Source organism: Pyxicephalus adspersus, chromosome 5 (genome assembly GCF_032062135.1).
Source record: "Pyxicephalus adspersus chromosome 5, UCB_Pads_2.0, whole genome shotgun sequence".
In the NCBI taxonomy this organism is placed as follows: Eukaryota; Metazoa; Chordata; class Amphibia; order Anura; family Pyxicephalidae; genus Pyxicephalus; species Pyxicephalus adspersus.
The window spans coordinates 23,198,896-23,220,122 of NC_092862.1; the positions used below are offsets into that span (position 1 = coordinate 23,198,896).

At 37.4% G+C, this 21,227-nt stretch overlaps 1 protein-coding gene across 2 annotated transcripts in view; it reads right to left on the reverse strand.

Moving 5' to 3' along the window:
- Nucleotides 1-21,227, reverse strand: part of CPQ (carboxypeptidase Q) — a 247,584-nt gene that overhangs the window by 211,566 nt on the left and 14,791 nt on the right. For both annotated transcript variants that reach the window (XM_072410864.1, XM_072410865.1), the window contains exon 2: nucleotides 3,302-3,765. In XM_072410864.1, coding sequence (XP_072266965.1) covers nucleotides 3,302-3,731 — 430 coding nt within the window. In that variant the 5' untranslated portion in view covers nucleotides 3,732-3,765. The remainder of the gene's footprint in view (nucleotides 1-3,301; nucleotides 3,766-21,227) is intronic.

Consider the following 21,227-nt stretch of genomic DNA (forward strand, 5'->3'; position numbering starts at 1 on the left):
GTTTCAAACTTTTTTTATATTCATGATATCTACTAGACCCCTGTTCGGACATATTTCTGTAAGTTACAGGTCTATAATTTAAAAAAAAAATTTCATGAAAAACAGTATACCGCTTTTGGTACAGAAATCTAGACATCAGTGAAACGCCCAGGTGGTTAAGTAACCTTTAGCTGCAGAAGCAGATTAGTAAACTGCACTCTTTAAAGCAGATCTATTTTCACACAATCATAAAATGAGACAGAATTACCTTTATAGAACTTAGCTAATAACAATAAATGATAGAAATTCTTCTATTTTGTAATGAAGAGTCAATGCACCCTGGAGCACAAGTTACAGTGTGTACAGACTTACTCTCATATACACCCCTTTATCCAATAAATTCCTGACATGTCGCAATACACAGAAAAAATATTCAGAAAAAATATACTTATCAATAAAAAAAGCTGCCCTTGTGCTCCGCTAATTAAATATTGCCAAAGCTTAATATTCCGCTGCATACAGTAATAGGAATTTTCTGTTTCTTCTAACCATGTAATCAGTATAGCACAACACTATAACTTTACAGGAAGTTGCAAGAAGTTAGGCTGTTCCAGGGCTGATCCGTTGTCAGCATTGGAAACGGAGCTAGAAATTGCACAAACACCATAATTAACATGCCTATAACACCTTTGAACCAGCATCAAGACCCAGAAAGTTGATGGATACCCTTTTTTGTGCCTACTGTGCTTCTGGGAAAAAAAGACGATATACGCATTGTCTGAAGGATACTGTAGTAACAGAGGTAATAGATACCTAGGAGTATTGTGCATAGGTAACATGCATACACATCATACATTTCATACATACATACATACATACATAAACTATACATCTCATCCTAGGCCAATTTTGAAGAAATACATAAAAAGAACACATGTGCTCTGGGTAAAGCGATCTAGAAATTCTGCATGTTTTTGGGCTTTTTTAATATGGGGAACTCGTAAAATAACGTTCAGATCTTCAGAGAACCCCCCTCCAATAATTACTATATCTACAACTCACAGTACATTAGTGTGGTGATCACTAGGAAGAACGCCTTATACATTGCTAGCCAGTAGAAAGATTGTCATCCCTATTGATAGCCCATCAATCTCTGATATCTATTAAATTTACCTAAAAAGACAAAAACTGCTCATTGCTCAAAGCACCCCTAGCAACTTTTGGAAGAACCCTAGGGCTCCACAGAACCCTGGTTGAGAAACCCTGTTGTAAGATATAAGGCACCTTACACCATGAATGCACCTCACAATTACCTTACCAACACGTAAAGTAATACTTCATGGAGTAAAAAAAAACAAATAGCTCTAATCTGATCAAAAAGTACTACTTCTACAGTGGTAATTGGTTGATTTCCAAACCACTAACTGTAGCGATTTAACACTTTACCCGTCTTTTCTAGAAATAGAATGCAATGTACAAATATTAAATTTCCTGTCTGTTACCCACTCAGTGCCTGTCCTCTGCTGTACATGCTGATCACACAGCTAATGCAAGAGCACAGCAGGGAACGCTCTCCTAGCACCACAGGACAAAATCTAGCACATGAACTTTGTGAATAAAGACATAGTAACAGCATACAAATATTATTTCTACAGATAAAGTTATAAGACTAGAAAAAGTTTGTCATCATAATATATGCAGAGTACTTCTAGTTCTATGAAGTGAACCTGTCAGTCATTTTGTTCAAAGTGACAGCCCAGCTTTGGAGCAGACACTACGAAATCCCTTTATTAAGAATATTTATTTTATACTGGCAGGTCTCTTTCTCAAATTCACAAAATGCCTCTGTATACACAAACTGAAGAAAAAAGGAAAACAGTAGATGGTGATGACTAGTCCAAAATGTATCTCATGGCAATATGTAAAATGATGAAAAAGTGAATAGCATTCATACAGTGTCATTGCTGTACCATCAGATGGTTGTTGAAGGAGAACAAAACTTTCGAATATTTCACAGCCAAATGTGGAGCCATCTTAGCCTTTATTTCAGTGTTTTTCAACTTTTTTTTCTACATTGCAAAAGTCCTGCGGCACACCACAAATCAAAAATGTTACAAAATGACACTCTGTAGCTAATTTTCTTGTCTCTAAGAATAAACAAGGCAATTAGGCTACCTACTGCCACCCACTGACATTGAAGAGTATTACACTACTCCGTCAGTCACTACAGCAGAGACACTCGACAATGGTAATTGGATAATTTCCCACAGTACACCTGAAGATCTCCCACGGCAAACTAGTGTTGCGCAGCACAGTGGTTGAAAATCACTGCTCTATTTAGATTTTTTTGGGAAAAAGTTCAGTTGGTGATTTTAATTTTGGCTTGAGGGGAATCGTTGGGAAAAGTCAAAAGAAGTTCCATATTGCACCTTTACTGCTGCTTTATAAACACAGAATTGTCATCGTTTGGGATTTTAACATTTGTGTGTTTTCCAGTTCAAGAATCTGACACTGAGATCATGGTAGAGCTCTCTATAAATAAACCTGATCTTGGGTGAAACTTGTTAGAGCAGGGAAGCCCAAAACAGGATTCCGGAGCACGTACTGTTGGAACAATAACATTTTCCAAACTGAGATCAATAGTGTTTGTCCAGCCTCTTTGGATTTGTGGATACATGAGTAATAAATATGCTCCACAGCATGCCAACACATTGATCCCCAATCATTGGAGATACAGATTTTTAAGCAGCAACATCCCCTTCTATACCTTTCTCCCTTTTTCCCTCACCCGTTCCTGTCCTCCCCTTCTTTTTTAAAGTTATTATTATTACACAGTATTTATATAGCGTCAACAAGTCCACAGCCATGTCACTAGGTGTCCCTAAAAGGGGCTCACAATCTAATAGTTGAAATGTTTTAGCACCCATCATGCCATGTATCATATATTTTGAAACAATTCATATCTAACGTTTATGATTCACTTGCATAACTCATCTCCTTTGTGATTATTTTAGTTTTCTGTTTCTTCCCATTTCTTGATGTGTGAAATGTTTTCACATTATTTGTATATTGTTACAATATGTTATTTCATGCTTAGACTGATATTGGATACAATCTGGTAATTCCCAGTCCTCCCAGTATTACTGCCGCATGGGGCTGTAACATCATATTCCAGGGATGACCCTTACTGTGAGATGAACACCAACTATTCACCAAATATATTAGAAAATACAGCCTACCACAGGCAGACAGAAGCTGGTGACACAATGGGAGACAGAGACTAAATAGTAGAGTATCATTTTAAAGAACTATACTACTATACCTTCAGGTGGAGTTCCAATACTACCACCAAGTCCAAGTATGGCGAGATTCTTTTTTCTTGGCTGTATCATCATGGCTGACTCTTTCCCACGTTCCCAGTGAGGCACCTTCACAGGCTCCAATGACACATTCTGCAGCTTGTCCTCCTGAAGTGCATTGTACATGTACTTAATGGCCTTTTTCAGATTGTCAGAGCCACTAACCCTATTACCTATTGTATCAACAAACAGCGATAGTCTATCATAGGACCTGTTCTGTGCACTGCCGTAAACTGCCAAATTAATAATAGATTTGGCCACATCTTTATAGCCAGCCACTTCTTTTTTAATACGCTGCAATTTTCTTGAACTGACTCCATGCTGACTGTCAGTTCCAAAGCACATGTGTAGCATATAAATTGTCAGCACACTTGCCTTCAGAATGGTCTTCATTTTAAGGCTTTTACTTCTTTTGGTGAATTAATTCCTGTGGGAAGAAGAAGGGAATAAGGTAAGCGTTTGCAAAATGAGTCTCCTAAAAGCAGTACTTAAGTATTTAGCAATACAGTACTTGACGGAGGTTTGCCAAGGCCACTGTGACATGCAAAAGTATGCATTTCCACACAATTGGTTTAGAATAAAACAGTGCTAGTTGTTGAAGTTTAGGGCCTTATACTATGAGTATATGAAATAATAACTATCTTAATAAATCACAATAGGTACATTCAGTTGTTTTAATTTTACATTACAGGTTTAGGTTCATAACACAAACACTCATTGACCAACCGAAGATATAATATGCAGTGTTCTTCCCAACCCCTTTTAGTTACTGAAGATTTAGGTCACAATACAGGGGCTATATATATATATATATATATACATAGAGAGAGAGAGAGAGAGAGAGGCTCTATATAAATACTGTGTAATAATAATATATATATATAGTATATATATATATATATATATATATATATATATATATATAGTATATATATATATATATAAAAGATATAAGAGTTGTTTTCATTTACAATTTTGTGAACAAATGGAGTTTGTACCTTTTTAGATTCTATAAGGAAAAAAACTGATTATGATTTGGGATGTAGAGAGGGTTTATGGCAAGTGCCAACCAAATTCTATAACTACAATCTTACTGCTTCCTATGACCACGTTAGGCAGGCATCGTCCAACCAGCAGAACTGTGATCTTTGAGGCTTTGCTATGAGCTGAATTTTATGGTTCTCCCATAAAAAATCTACTAGGGCCCTAAAGAAAACTACATTACAGATTCTCCTTTGCAATACAGGGAGAATACACTCCAAAGAAATGAACCAGAAAGTTCAAATCACAGCAAAGCCCTGACTGCTAGGATTTTTATTATTATTATTATTATTATTATTATTATTATTATTATTAATAATATTATTAAACAGGATTTTTATAACACCAACATATTATACAGCGCTGCCTATTAAATAGGGGTTGCACATGACAGACAGATACAGACAGTGACACAAGAGGAAGAGAGGACCCTGCCCTGAAGAGCTTACAATCTAAGAAGTGGGGGAAGTAGCGCACATAAGGAGGAGGATATGGAAAGGTGGTTGAGTAGAGAGGGTTTTAGGAGGATAAAGATTTACCTAACAATATAAAGATCTGAAGGTGGATGAATCGGAGTCTCACACTTAATATATATGGGGCAGATTTATTGCAGGTAATTCAAGAAATAAATATCTTCCTAGGGGAAAAAAACAATTCTCCTTTTATAAAAAGTTCTAGAATCCAAGCCTGTCCTATAGATTATGTATTTCATTTTCAACTGAACTATAAAAAGACTATTTTCAAATTGGTTGCAATGGGACCACCCAGGCAGTTCTTACTTCTGACTGCTCATAAGTCTTTTAAACCACAGGATCTAAAACTCTGCATGATAACATTAGAAATGTTCATTTTTAACTGTAAGAAAATGTAAAACACTTTTTAGCTATAAATACTGATTCAACGTGATTCAATATGATGGTAAATCATTAGAAACACATATTATGAACATGCAATAAATGACAGGAAAATCATAACTGTAGAGAAAGAGACAGGCTACATGCTGGTTATTTACCAAACAGGCGAGTTAGATACAGAGGAATTATATGGGAGGTTTGGCAGGGTCAGATGAGAACACTGAAGCATTGCAGACAGGAGCCTCCAGGTGCGGAAGATATCATTTGATTATTAAGCTATAAGATGCAGCATGTAGGGTCATTGCTCCAGGTAACAAAGAAAGCCTCTGCTGAATACATCAAAGAATAACAAGAACGTCTTACATTTTATTCTAGCTGAAACAAATTTCCACCATCATCATAAAAACACTTTATTCTTTTATTTATGTCCTTTTTCCTCTATAAAACACATCTGTTCTAGTCAACTCAATTATTATGTTTATCTAATTTTATATTGCCCCTTTTTAATTGAATAGTTTGCAAATTATTTAACTGTATCTCCTTGTCTACCCATGACAACAGAAGAATCAGAAAATATACAAGTAGCAAATGATTCTACAGGATTTCAAATCAATTATCCAAATAATATTTAAAGTCAACGATGGGTTAATTTCATTAAAGTAGATCTAAACCCAGACTGGATGACATTTAATTTAAATGTTTTTCAGACAAGGTCAAACTTCATACAAACACATAAGAAAATCTTGATCATGCTGGCATGGTAAAGATCTTAAATAATATTCAATAATTACACCTTAATTGAATAGAGGTAGTCACATTCTGACATAAAAGTACAAGTTTGATTGGTGTATCTGAGGAAGGGGACATGGCCATGGAGTTGTGTAGGCCAGGAAGTACACAACTATCCTTGTTGGCACTTGTCACAGTGTGGGGTCCTGTGTATGGGTGAATTTTTTTTAGCACACTTGCTGGAACGTATGATAACTTTGCAGCCGTGAATTAAATACAATCGCTTTAGGTATATATTCGTGGAATTGAAAAGTTTGGTATGTTCTTCTACACTCTACGTAATTAGTTTTAAGGGTTATTTATTAAATACAGATTGAAATTTTTACTATGTTAGTGTTTTCTGGTTCTTCCTATTTGTGAGTAAAAGGTTGTGACTGCAAAAGAAAGGTGTAAGACTGTTTACATACTCTCGATTATTGTCCTTGGAAACAATCTTTCAACAATCCTTTCCAGCGACATACGACTGAAAGATGAATGAATGGGTGCTGTACATACAGCGCCGTTCTGTTATTTGCAGAGGGGAAAGATCAAGCAACCCACTGTGCTTTTCTCCCTTCACTCCCACTGTGGTCGTTTATCTTCTGTCCTTCATGAATCTGCCAGGACGGATCCATGAACGTCGTTGGACGACCTCTGTACACACGTCAGATTCTCGTCCAAGATGAGCCCGACAGGTCCTTTAGACGGAGAATTATCTGACTCCTCTCAGATGAGGAGAATCAGATGAGGAGACTAGCACTGTGGGACCGGACTGCTCAAAAATAGCGGATAATGGATGCAGTAGCCGCTATACTAACTCCCACCTTACAAGACACAATTGTCAAAGCAATAGAGAAGGGAATACAATCGTTAAAACAAGAGTTAAAGGCACAGTCATCAAGAATAACGGCTACAGAGTCACATATCTCATCAATGGAAGATGAGCTGCACTCTACCACCTCAAAATTAATAAAGTTAGAATCCGATCATAATCGGGTACTTACCAAGCTGGTTGACCTATAAAACAAAGCAAGGAGGAACAATTAAAGGATTATAGGGATCCCGGAAACAATAGGGCCAAACCAATTGCTTTAAATTTGTGCTAACAATATACCTGATCTTTTAAATATGGGCATACCGGGTGGGTCCTTATCGATCTGATTCTAACAGAGCAAGACCAGCGATAGCCAAATACCTAAACTTTGCAGACAGAATGAAAATAATAGAGATGTATCGTACGCAACGCAAATTGATGATGGATGATCAGGCTTTATTTTTATTTGCCGACTACTCTGTGGATGTATCACGCAAGCGCAAAAATTTCAATGCAGTCTGTTCAGAATTATTTTGTAACAAAATCCGATTTACTCTAGCGTATCCAGCCGTGTTACATGTTAAAAGCCCCAATGGTGACAACAAAACTTTTACATCAGCAGAGGTAGCAATGGTTTTTCTTTTCACTGACTGTTCCAGGAACAATCAGTGTCTTCAGCAAAGGATTTTCGAAAGGAGAGGCCCCGGGCCAGAGAAAATGCAGATACTGCCTGGATCTCTGGTAAAACAGAAAACGTTGGACAAATCGACAACCCGTAAAACGATGGGAAATTAAGGCTGAAAAATCCAAATCTAAGCAAAAATTACATTTTCATCCCTTTCTCTGGTCATTGAAAAGAACTAAGAGAACTGGAGGGAAATCTTCATCTGGTATCAAGAAAAGTTATTCTTTCTCTGGGCGACATATTGTTGAAAAAAGTAATAAGGTTCAGTATATCATAGCTAGCCATGGCTTATTATTTTCTAATATTGCATTTGTATTTCCCGTAAGCGGTAGACCTCCATATGATCCTATTTATGCGCTATATAAATCCTGTTTATTAATAATAATAATTAATTTAAGGATGTTTAATGTTTCTGTGAGGAAAAAAGGAAGTTCTAAATATAACTATTTTGTTTGTTGTACTCATTTTTGTCTAACAAGGTACGATACTATGTTAAAAATGTGTTTTTGGTGTATGCCCAATGTGTTAATACAGTGTAGGCGAAAAAGCTGAAATAACTGTCTTTGGGGTTACCACACAAGTATGAAAACAAGGCTGCATGAGTTCCTATTCTCTAATGTGAGAAAATCAGAGAACCTGATTATTATGAGGAACAGCAATTACCAAATTGTATTACTTATGCTGATAGAGTACAATGTTTTAAAAATGGTAAGACAAGAGGCTAAAGTCATTTGGGGGAGTATAATGTCCATACAAATTGTCCCTTGGAATATTAAGGGGCTACGATTGCCCCATAGGAGAATGGCTGTACTGAAACATTTAAAAAGAATAAAAACTGGCAAAGCACTGCTGCAGGAAACCCATTTAGATTCATCAGACTTCTCCAGAATGTGAAAACTATGGGTAGGAGAGGTATTTGGATCGCCTGCTGTTAACAGAAAAGCTGGAGTAATGATTCTGGTAAACAGACGATTACAAATAAGACAGTGACCTGTACAGCGGATTTAAAGGTAAGGTTGCTTAAATTGGTGTTAGAACTACCTGCTATATATATATACAGTGGTACCTTGGTATAAGTCTGCTTTGGAATAAGTCCAACTTGGTATAAGTCCTGTTTGGACATGAAACATTTTGCTTGGTATACAACCTTTGTGCTAGAACTTGTATGGGTCAAAATGAGTCAGAACACTGCACGCTACCCTTATTTACCTCTCTCGAGACAAAGCCACGACTGCCCACGAGCATCAGTACGCCATTTGCCACTATTCAGTGAACAACCGGCGCTATAACTCTCTGTGAATTACATAACATCTCCTCCTCCTCCCTTCTCAGCACCATCCTAGTAGGCACTCCACTCTTCTCAGCAAGGTAAAGTGAGGTTACATTTTCATTTATTTCATCTAATTGCTTTTGTATTTATGTATTTTAGTATTAAGCGGTGTTTAAATTATTTCATACAGCCCCATCAATGTATAATATGCCAATAACAATAGGTTTTTTTCATGGGAACGGATTAATAATTTTCCTTTTATTTCTTATGGAAAAAAAGATGTTTCAGAACAGTCCTGTTTGGTATAAGTCCAAGGACCTGGAATTGATTAAAAACTTATACCCAGGTACCACTGTAAAATGTTTATGCTTCAAATTCTCCAACTCTCACTTTTTTCCAAGCTTTTAATAGTAATTTGTCACAGGATGATAATACTTACCAGTTAGTGGGGGCAGGTTTCAATATGGTAATGAATCATTTGGAAGATAGGAAATTAGGAAGAGATTCAGCACTATTGAATCCAACATCTGGCACTCCCCAAAAGAAAGTTACGACCCATTTAACAGATTTTGTAGAATATCGGCAATTGCATGATGTCTGGAGGGAGTGTTATTCACAAGTACACCTATCGCATTCTCAAATATACTATTTATTCTGCTCATCTGCACTGAGTTTGTTAGTTGATTCTTCAGAGATTGGGACGATGGTCAAATTGGACCACTCCCCAATAATGTTAAATGTACTAAATAACCTCCCAAGGAGGATGCATATATCTGGTGATTTCCATCCCATTTGTACCAAGATCCAGAGCTGTGGACGGTAATGCAATCAGCTTGGACGGAGTATAAAACTCATAATGAAGAGCACCAGAACAATCCCATATTGTGCTGCGAAACGGGAAAAGCTTATCTTAGGGGCGTAATAATGCCCTTTATGGCTAAACATAAAAAATTTACAAGAGATGCTTATCTCCAGGCTTTAAAAACCCTAAGAGCTGCACAACAAGACTTAAATTCCAACCCTCACACCTGTGGCCAAAAATAAATGAACTGCGCCAAAAAAAAGATTTTGATGAGTGGTTAAACTAGTTTGAACAACTTAAACAGAAACAAGTTACAATGAAATTTCAAAGTTACGGTAATAAGGCAGGACAAATGTTGGCGAATTTAGTACGTCCTTTTTCTCAATCCAGTTCTGTGATGTCTCTTATAGACTCAGGTGGTCAAGTAATTTATCATCCTGGAGAAATGAATTCTATTTTTGTAACTATCAGAATTTATATAAAACAGAACCAATATTAGCTAGTGACGCAGAAGCATAGCTTCAAAAGATTGCTATGCCGATCATTTCTGGTGCTCAACTGGAAATGTTGAATGCTCCTGTGACAATATTGGAAATTTAATCCACTGTTTCAAAAGTTTACTTCAGGGTCACTTATTTCCATTTTAACCATTCCCCCAACGACCTGTTGTTAAGTTTCATTGTGTCCTCCTATATGATCTCCAAATGTGAAATTAGTGAATACAGTAGTTTATTTATTCTGCATTTTCAGCTGACATTTGCTCGAAGGAGGAATAACACTTCAACACCTGTGTTAACAGAAACACCTTTGCGCAGCATTTTTTGCTCTAGGTAAGATATGGTATTAAAAAAAAAAAAAAAACAACTGTCCTCACCTACCTTACATTTCCATTTAAACCTTTCTGTGTTAATTCATCATAGTAGTTGATGTTATTTAAAGCAAGCATGCCTAATAATAAAACTGAGCTGCTAGAAGATTTTTGTTTATGTGCAGTCGTCCTGCTGTAGGTGATCAGCATCTGCTGTCTGCCACATCTGAAGCAAGAAATGGAAGCTTTATAAATACATTTTGTGAAAAAAATAATCTGCTGATCCTTCTACCAGTGAGGTATTACTCGAACTTAAGGAAAGAAAGCAACTGAACTATAAAGGTAAATAATACAAGAAAACAGAAAAGATGTTCAAAGTTTAAAAAAGCCCTCTGATACAAAAATATCCTTATCTGTAATTGAATAATAAAACAGCTACAGTAATGTGCTCTTTACCTGACTGAAAATGAGAATTTGGCACAATCTCCAGTAGTAATAGCAGTGGCACTAGTTAAAGAAGAACTAAACCGAAAAATAAAAATATCACACTTACCTTTGATTCCGCAGATCCCTCAACTGCGCTGGATCTTTCCTCGACCAGGTCTCACGCTGTCCTGGAATTCTACTTCGTGCCAGCGCTTCCATCTTCTGCCTATGTCACCCGATCTTGCACTGCACAGGTGCGAGATTGAGTGACGTAGCTGCTGTAAAGGGGAAAAAAGAGTGCCAATCTCACTACGCATGCGCAAGATCGGCATCTCTTTCCCCTTAGCGTAGAAAAATGCCCCTGCTGAACATGCCCATTCTCGCCCGTCAATTTCAGAGCCTCCAGGGACACATACGTCACACATCCTGGGAGGCTGTGAGTTTCTATTTAGTCTTGATCAAAGAAAGAGGGGGTGCTTTTCTTTTTTTTTTTTTTTAAGGTGTTGCAATAAAAAAAAAATGAATATTTTTACTTTATATAAAAGGGTTGTCTACCTTTTTTTTATGTAAAGTAAAAACTTTGAGTTTAGGTCCACTTTAAGGCATATGTTCTGTGATTTTTTCCAAGCTATGCCAATTGCAAAGGACAAGGGAACACTGTGTCTGTAAGGGAAGAAATTTAATCTCAACATACAGAAGAATCCCTTCACAGTAAGTGAAAATGTGGAATAGGCTCCCTCAGGAATTAGTTTTAGCATGTTCTAGATTGCTTTAAACCGGGCCTATCTCAATTTATTTTTTTTACTTTTTTTTTTTTAAAGAAATTTTTTTTAAAAAAAAAGCAAGCAATACAGACTAAATGGGAAGCCTGCAGGCTGCTCCGCCTGCAGATGCCCTTTTTTTCACATTATCTGAAGGCGTGCCATGCATTCTTGCACCTGTGCAATGCAAGATCAGGTGGCGTAGGAAAAAGGTGAAGATGATGGCGGTGCCTGTTGTACAGTTAGCTCTGGGACGAAGAAGAAAGACAGGGTGACACAGATCCAACTGGACTAGGATCAACAGGGAAGTGTTTATTTAAATGATAGTTCTGCTTGAAGAAAAAGCTGAATATATTTTCTAGAACCATGAAAAATAACTGGGTGTTAAAGATTAAAAGGAATGACACCAGAGACTCTTGATCCAGGGAACATCCAATTGCCTCATGGAGTCACAAAGGAATTTTTTCCCCTGCTGGAGCAAATTGACACAATATACGGGTAAGTCCCGGGTTACATACAGGATAGGAACTCCAGGTTTGTTCTTAAGTTATATTTGTATGTAAGTCGGAACAGGTACATTATTTTATTAAACGTAAGTAGGCAGCATGGTGTCAGTTACTGTAAAAAATCCTCACTGTGAGTTAATCACAAACAAAGCAAAAAAAAAAAAAAAATCTAGACATTCATTACCTTCCTGTGCTTTGGTATGCAAAAGAAACAACTGCAGAGTTTGTCTTGGTCATTAAAGAGTTACAAGAGGCTGCAGAAAGAGCTCAGTCCTTCAGATCACCCACAACCTCAGCTGTGTTTAGCAAAAGATTTCTTCTGCAAGTCATGCAAACCGCCCCCTCCCCCCTTCAAGCCTCCGTTCTGTACACAAGCGAGCAGGGAAGCTTCGTTTATATATAGGAGGCGTCTGTATGTCAGATGTCCTTAACCCAGGGACTACCTGCATATATGTGTATATGAATTGTCAATGGCCAAAGTAAAAATGTTACTCAGTACAGCATTCCCAAGAGATATAATGAGCTTTATGTTAGGTATACTCTCCATCATCTTTCAAAACTGAAACCACCAATCTTAGACTCAATGACATTTCAAAAGTTATCTCTGTAAAAAGTATTGTACATTACTTGATTTATAAGATCAATAAATTTACAAATATTCTTCAGTTGGAATGGCACTCTTGAATTCCAGTGTACAGGACTACCCAATCTTACAGATAAATATATCAATCTGAGAGGAAGCAATCGATTGAAAAGATGATATATTTTATAAAGTTCCATATCAGCACCACATGTTTATAATACTGGCTTCACTCTTGCAGCTTATGTAAGATTTATGTGCTTTTAGAAATGAAGAGATTTGCAACTGTATGTCGTCCAGTAAAGAATACAATTTGATAATGTGGATTAGAGCAGGGATTTAATAATATCTGTTTGTGGTGCTCTTTAGTGATAATAAGATCGCATCAATGTGCGCTCAAACAGCCATCTGTATTTATTTCATGAGCTAACATGCCTCAGTTCATGCCTATTGGTGGCACTATAGTAAATAGCAACATGGAGCTTTTTTAAAGTATAGCTGGGAACTTTAAAACTGTGTAGCTTTACAACCAAGTAAAATAAACAAATGTTCTAAGCAGTTACAGTTTCGATCTGAAAAATGAACAAAAAGCTCTCTTGTTAAGATTACAAATACATTATTTTAAATGTTTAAAAAGCGCGTAGGTTTTAGGCACCTATTTTGGAACCCGGATATGTGACAGAGAAGATGTAGAAAAAGAGAAAAAAATCCATTCATTATTATTATTATTACATAGTATTTATAAAGTGCCGAGATATTACGCTGCGCTGTACAAAGTCCATAGTCATGTCACTAACTGCCCCTCAAAGGGGCTCACAACCTAATGTCCCTACCATAGTCATATGTCATTAATACAGCCTAAGGTTAATTTTGGGGGGAAGCCAATTAACCTAACTGCATGTTTTTGAGAAGTGGGAGGAAAACCCACGCAAACATGGGGAGAACCTGCAAACTCCATGCAGATAGTGCCCTGGCTGAGATTCTAACGTGGGACCTAGTGCTGCAAAAGCCTTTCGCTTTGCATTCCCGAATGGCAAAAAATAATGCTTTTTCAACATGTTTAAAGCACATGTTTAAAGCAAACTGACTTACTATGCTAGTGCTCATATATCCACCAAAGAAAACACAGTCAACATTTTTTTTTACACATGAAGCTGACACCGACCATCAGACACCGGACTCAACATCTATCTAAAAAACCCAATTTACACAATGCTAAATAAGGATCTTGACCCCCTATTATACATTCTTTTGCCCTCAGAATTGCTGGGTTAATGGCATTCATAGCCATTTAAGTGAACATGGCTTAGGAGACTGTAAGGTAAGGATTTATGAAAACTGAAATAGGCAGCTGAAAGAGAAGGATATGTTTTATCTGAATAAGCTGTTATAAGCTGCAGCACAATATGTGTTTCATTCTCAGAAACATCTCAAATTGCTGACCAATGCCTAACAAATCCAAAACAAGAGTATTACTGGGAACAGAGAACATTTTTTGTTTTATACTTACTTGCATTTATCCTACTGTAATAGTCGAACTATAGGAAGAAATGATACAATGTGTTTTTTTACTGATTAACGTGTTTCCACTACTGGCTGATCATTCAGCTTAGTGGGTTACTAAATATGTCAATCAATAAAAGAATTACAATAAATAAGAACAGTGAGAGGTAGCAAAAAAGTCAGAGCCAAGACAGTGCAAACAAACAAAAATACATTGCCATTTATTTTGGCAAACAAATCTTGCTTGTTATTAAATTGACCTTTGTATGTTGTAACCTTTTATGTTAGTTTCAGTAAGAAAGTAATGCAATAATGAACCTAATGATAATACAATTTAGGACTACATTTTGAGGACTGGGCTGGGGGGCTGTACTAAATGTTATGATTGAGTGGTAGCCCTGACTAGAGCTACTTCCCCATTAAGACATCAAATCAAAGTGGATCCTGGACTCAGCATTATATGCTGGGCAATATATATAGGTACCACCTACCCATTCAGACCTGTGTCCACCAGAGGAAAGAATTCAAACACCATTTTTTTTGTAGTTCTGAGATGTCATTTTAACTGATGCTCTGTGCTTCAAAGAAAGCAATGCTGGAAAATGTAAAGGTCTCAGTGTTCTTGCCAGTCACTTTTAGGTGGGCACACCACCCAGCACTTTTCAGTAACCACCTGGCTGTTACTGAAAAGCTGGCTCACAATATAGGGGCCACTTACCGTCTCCAGCTTTTTCTCACCTAGCTTTAAAAATGTATTTTTTTAGAAAATAAACCTTATATTTTACAAACTTCTAACATTTACCTGGCCTACCAATCAATACAGATGCATAGCATATACTTATTCTCTATATGCTCCAGTACTGTCCCCAGCTGCGGCTTTCTTCTTTGTTTAGTGAAATCAGTTCGCATTGGCAGAAGAGCAGTCCCAGTAATCTTCCCATTTCTTTAAAATACATTTACATATGTCATTTATATGGCCGCTAGGGGACACATCATGATGTATGCTGGGCTCCAGGAACTCCAGGACTAAGCACCATTTAGTTCTAAAATAATGCCTGCACCCTGCCACCATTGGTAAAAGAAGCTGTCATCCTTTTGTCAGCATAAGCCTTGGAAAAAAATAAGGATTGTTTTTTTTTTTTTCCAATTAAAAAAAAACAAGAATTTCCTCGAAGGGTGAGAGAAATGCTGAAGTTTTGCTTTAACTGGAGGCCAAATGAATCCCCAATCCCTCTTCTTCACCATAAACATACATCAGTACTACTTCTTTCCAAAGAAACTACACATTATGAAACCATTATAATCTTGTATGTCTGCCATGTCCAATTTTTTGGGACTTCTCTTAGCACTAACAATACTTAGGATATCAGTTTTATCGTTTCATGTTCCCACATATCACATCATATCTACCGCTACTTCTTCGTGTCTTAAGTCTTAATATGGTATCCTATATAATTTTCAACTATTATACCAATTGTTATTCCATACAAAATGTTTTTGTCTATTTACAATGTTATATTATAAAAACTGTATTTTAGGTTTTGTATATACATAAAACATGACTGCCTACTTTACGAGTGATTATCACAGCAGCTCCTCGCTGAGACTGTAAATGAGTATAAAACACATTTCATAATTTTCCGCAGTGTGAACAGATGACTCTCACTGTGGTATAATACAGGTGCTTTTAAATTTCGGGGTTTCATTGTACTCCTCCGCTTTGGAGATTACTAGATGAAGTGGTGGATTGGTAATTAATCCTAGGAGGGGATGAGACATTAAACGTGTTGAAAATATTTATATCGAAATTTGATATCTTTTTTTTTACGACATTGTGAGCTGGAATAGTAGCACCTAAACTGTGATGAGAACAAATTATCCAGGTTCATTTAACACTGCTTTTTGTATTAAATTATTTTAAAGGCGTAATACCCAACCTGTGCGCCTTTGGTACTTATTGTGTGGAGCCCCAAGTGCCAAAAGGCAGCAGTTTTGTTTGCCTAGGATTTTACTAAGGGAGAGCATTCATTAACAACGATTCTATTGCTAAATAATTTGGTTTATTTATTGCATACATGTTTGTTTTTTCCATGCAATCTATTTTTTTTTCTCTCTTTGCTTCTCTTTTTTAAAGAACTTGCTGAGAGGATTATCAAATGTGGTGTTAACACATTTTAACCTCCCTGGCAGTCTGATTAGGTTAGTAATTTTGAGTGTCAAGGCGATAAATTGTTTTAAATTTCCCCAGCGCACCACCCCCGCACGCTTACATTTCCCATTCATCACGCCGGGGACGCGAGGCCAGGGGACACAGATGCCATGCGAGCATTTCTGGAGGATGCCGCGGGTTTGTAGGGACCAGGTAAGCGCTTTACATTGCCACCCCAAGTGTGGCTCGGGGTTACTGCTCTTGGTACTGAAAATTAACCCCGAACCACACTCGGGAATACCTTCAGGAAGATAAAGGTGGTGACGGAATGTATTGGCAGAGGTCACTAGCAGTCTCTTGCAATATGTCAAGTGTTCAAGCAAGTCAGGTGGTAAGAAATTTTTGGCGAATGGCAGCTCCTGTATTGTGACCCAACTCTTCAGTAACCACCCAAAAACAGTCGAGAGGTCACTGAAAAGTGCCGGGAGCTGCGTCTGGCTAAAAGGGGCTGGGGAGAACACTGTCCCATATCTCTAAAAGTTCCAACCACCCCTCTAGCATGCATGCAGCATATATGGCCAGTCCCTAGAAGACCATTTTCTGTAGCATCCTATTGTAAATTTTGTTCAGCCTTTTGGTTATATCAAGAATAGAACTTCAGGTCTCCTATATCAAATAAGGTGGCCAACACTATTTTTAATTATACTTTACGTCTAAGTTTAGCCAAAAATTCTAGTGCTCGTATTTTCCCCAGCACATGGTACTACACAGATTATTCCATAGTCTCTTGATCTTCCACCCTACTGTTTATGGATATGAAGACATTCTGCATGCCAACCTCTGACCACCTTTTTCACTAATTGCATAAAGTCATGAATGTAAATAGTACAGAACCCATGGCCAGGTCATTAGTATATGACTGGTAAGATCACCCAAACTATATTCAAGCACTGTAGACAGCAGGACTGGGATGCTGGATGTTGCAAGACAGTGGAGTAAGGGCACTATTGTTAAGCTACGTACACACGTCAGATTTTTATCGCCCGATAATTGGCCGATTATCGGGCGATAAAAATCTGACGTGTGTACAGTCGGTGTTGTCCATCGACCGGACGACCGACCTGCCGGATCCACGGACGATAAACGACAGCCGATCCTAATGAAAAGGGAAGGGGAGAGCGCGCAGCAGGGTGCCGCTCCGTCGCTCTCCCCCTCCCCTCTCCATAGAGCATGAACGGTGCTGTATGTACAGCACTGTTCATGCATCGTGCACTCCCTTGTCGTTGTAAAGGATCGTGAAAGATCCTTTCCAATGACAAAAATTGCAAGTGTGTACGCAGCTTTAGCCTAACACGTTGCAAACAGGCAACCAAATTTCTATTGATTATTTTTACCTGGCCTGATTTAGGCTTTAAGCAAACTGTACACACATTCAATATTTGTCGTTGTAAAGGATCTTTCACGATCCTTTTCAACGACAACAGACTGAACGAGCGCTGTACATTTTGAGGGGGGAGATCGACAGAGCGGCACCTCGCTGTGTTCTTTCCCCTTCACTTGTTCATGAATCCGCCAGGATGGATCCATGAATGACGTCAAACGAGCGCTGTACACACGCCAGATTCTCGTCCGATACTAGCCCTGAGGCAATTAATGGATGAGAATCTCCTGACATGTGTATGTAGCCTAAGTTTGTGTGTGCAAATCTTGTATACAACCAAACAACCATAAAGACACCATTACACAGAATTTATGCTTCTTTTATATACAGTGAAGTCTGTTTTGTCAACATACTATATATGAGTTCTACAGTGCATTACCATTCAGAATTAATGGCACCTATCACATATACACAGTCAATCAACAAACTTGCACTTCAGCACACCGTAACACAAGTATGCAAATAAAAATGTATTGTGCTGCTTATAATGCTGGCATGATTTTTTGTCAAGGCTTATTAATAGTCAATTTAAAGTGAATATTGCTGCCTTATTGTAAAGGGTATCAAAGCATGAATAAACAATTGATGAAATGTACAGTATCTAACCCAGAGCAGTGGGAAAAGGTCCATAAAGTATATCTAAACCTAAGAACAAACAATACATTATTGAAGTTTACACGTCTAAAGATGTTGGAACTGTAATAGTTTTCTTTTTTTCTAGGTTGCAAATACAGAAAATACCCTTGTAATAGACTTGGAACTCCCTGTACACTAATTTTTTCAAACAATCTTCTATAAACTAAAACATTTCTGGAATGGAGTTAAGAATAGGAAGAAATGTATTTACCCCAAATCAACAAAGCAACCTTTGGTAACTATGCTGTTACAATCACATTACCGGCATATTTGCCCTTTATAACTTTATTGCCAAACTGAACTCATGGTGCCCCTGTCACAGGGGGTATCAGCTTTGGAAATGTTATGAGCTGCTACTCCAAACCAATGATACCAAATATAGATATTACAGATACAGATATAAATTTGCAAATTTATCAGCAAGGAAGGTGGTGGGACAAAAACTGAGCACTGAGTGTGATGTGAACAATCAGATGTGAGAATTTTCTCTTAAATTATGAATCTCAAGAAGCATTTTAATATTAATTTCCTATGCTTACCAAATGCCAATATACTTTGTAGGACATAACTAATTACAGGGCCATATTTTATATTTTGAATAGACCACCACTATTATTAAAAGACATCTTTTAGATATGACATTTAATATTCCAAGCAATTCACAAATATTAGTGCTCAAAATGTTTTCTTCATTAGGCAAATGTATTACTTTTACCTTTTTTTAAACCACATAAATGATGAAAATCCTAATATCCTCGGTATTTAAATGTTCATTTTATTTTTGAAAGTTCTGAGGATACAGAAAATGATCTTAAGTTACAATTGCAGCTGTGACACTCATTAAAGAGGCCTAAGATCAGGAGGATTATAGAATTATGTACATACACTTGAAACTGTCTCAGGATGAATGTCATCATTATCCATTATTCTAGATATAATGCAATAAATGTGACATTGAAGCTATGAAATTGCGTTATTTAAAATGTGACCTCCATTTACTGTAAGCACTGTCCACAGGACTGCAAATTGCTTCCTTTTCTAGACGTGTATCTCGTACTTTGTCAATATGATTACTTTAACAATGTGTAATCCCAGTATATAAAAAAATAATCACAATGAAAGCAGAATGTGCCTGTGATTACTCAATAATAGGATAATATTCCCAATCACAGAGAGCCAGACAGACTCCATGATGTTATAACTGATGGTCATGGTGTGGCTCCTATTTAATAGATCTAGATAACATAGAACAATAGTGCACATGACATGAATCAAAGCCTTAAACAGTAAATGTAAAGCCAAAACTTTTAAGGCATTGTAAGGCAGTGTTTCTCAACCCTAGGATAACCCTTGTGATAACTTTCAGGTCTTCTAGGAACCCCCGGCTATTATTACTACATCCACAACTCACAGTACATTAGTGTGCTGGTCATTTGGAGGAATGCCTCTTACATTGCTAACCAGTGAGTAGAAGAACACCCTTACAGATAGCCAAAAAGATCTTTGGTGTCAGTTAAATTGACCTGAGAGGCACAAATTGCTCAGTGCTCAAGGAACCTCTAGCAACCTTTGAAGGAAGCCTGGTTGAGTAGAGGATGGTTATAACAATGTTGGGTTTTCCTCATCTAACTGGTTAGATTTCCCTTCACTTTCTGTCCTACTGACACAACAGGACACAAAGGGAAAATGTCTCTTGGGAAGATTTCTGCTGCATCCTTGTTCTGTTGAAACCTCAACATTTCTGTTAAAAACTGAATGAAATGTGCCCCCCCCACCACTTTATCTAAAAAGAGAAAAACAAAGTTTAGCATTGGATTCACTTTCAGGGATTTGCCATATTCAGGACTCCATTATAAGGGTAGTGGTTTTTACAAGGGTATAGAGCACAGTAAATGTTTTCTGGATGGTTTGCATATGCTCACCATAGCCTCAAATATATTACAAAATCACATATCACAAAAATGTAGGCCATTAAAACTTCAGCCAAAACTTTTTTTTTTTTTTTTGCGTGACCAAGAAAAAGTTTTTATCTCAGTGTCCCAATTGGGAAGATTTTACCCTAATTACCGTAACCAGAAAAAAGTGAAGGCAACCTCACAAACAGGAGGGAGAGAAAAATTATTTCCAACAAGGACACAAATCTTCAGGAACTCTAATCCTTAATTTGATCTAAAAATATATTTTGCTAAAATTTCCTTTGTTCCAGTGTGGACCAGTGAAGAAAGAAGAAAATTACGTGATGGCACTTCCAATGATGCAAAGCTTGGGGGCTGGATTCCTGTGGTCATTTTACCTCCTTGCATTACTGTTATACCGTGTTTCCCCGAAAATAAGACCTACCTCGAAAATAAGACCTAGCACTTTTCCCCCAACCTGCCCTAATATAAGACCTACCCCGAAAATAAGACCTAGTAGAAAAAAAAAAAAAACTCACCGAGCGGGAGACAGCGGGCGTACACACTCCGGAGCCGCACAAGCCGATGCTTGCCTTGTAGTTCCGGCTCCTGTCACAGGCGGAGTGATATTACATGCACTTCGCCTGTCAGAAGCCAGGAACTCAGCTCGCGTCTTCTGATAAGGTAAGTTTTTTTTTTTATTTTAACCAGCACAATTACGGTATAAAAATAAAAAAATAAAATAAAAATGTGAGCAATCATTGCCCCAGCCACATTTTGTGCTGATTTTAGGTTTGTAAGGACAAGCTGGCTGATTTAATACAGTAACAGTGCAAGAAGAGAAATGCTGAATTCAGTAACCAATACCGGTAGCAATGAATCAATGAAGAGTTTAATTTACAATTGGGTCACCATATAAAACTCTCAAATGTACATTGTTCTACATGAAT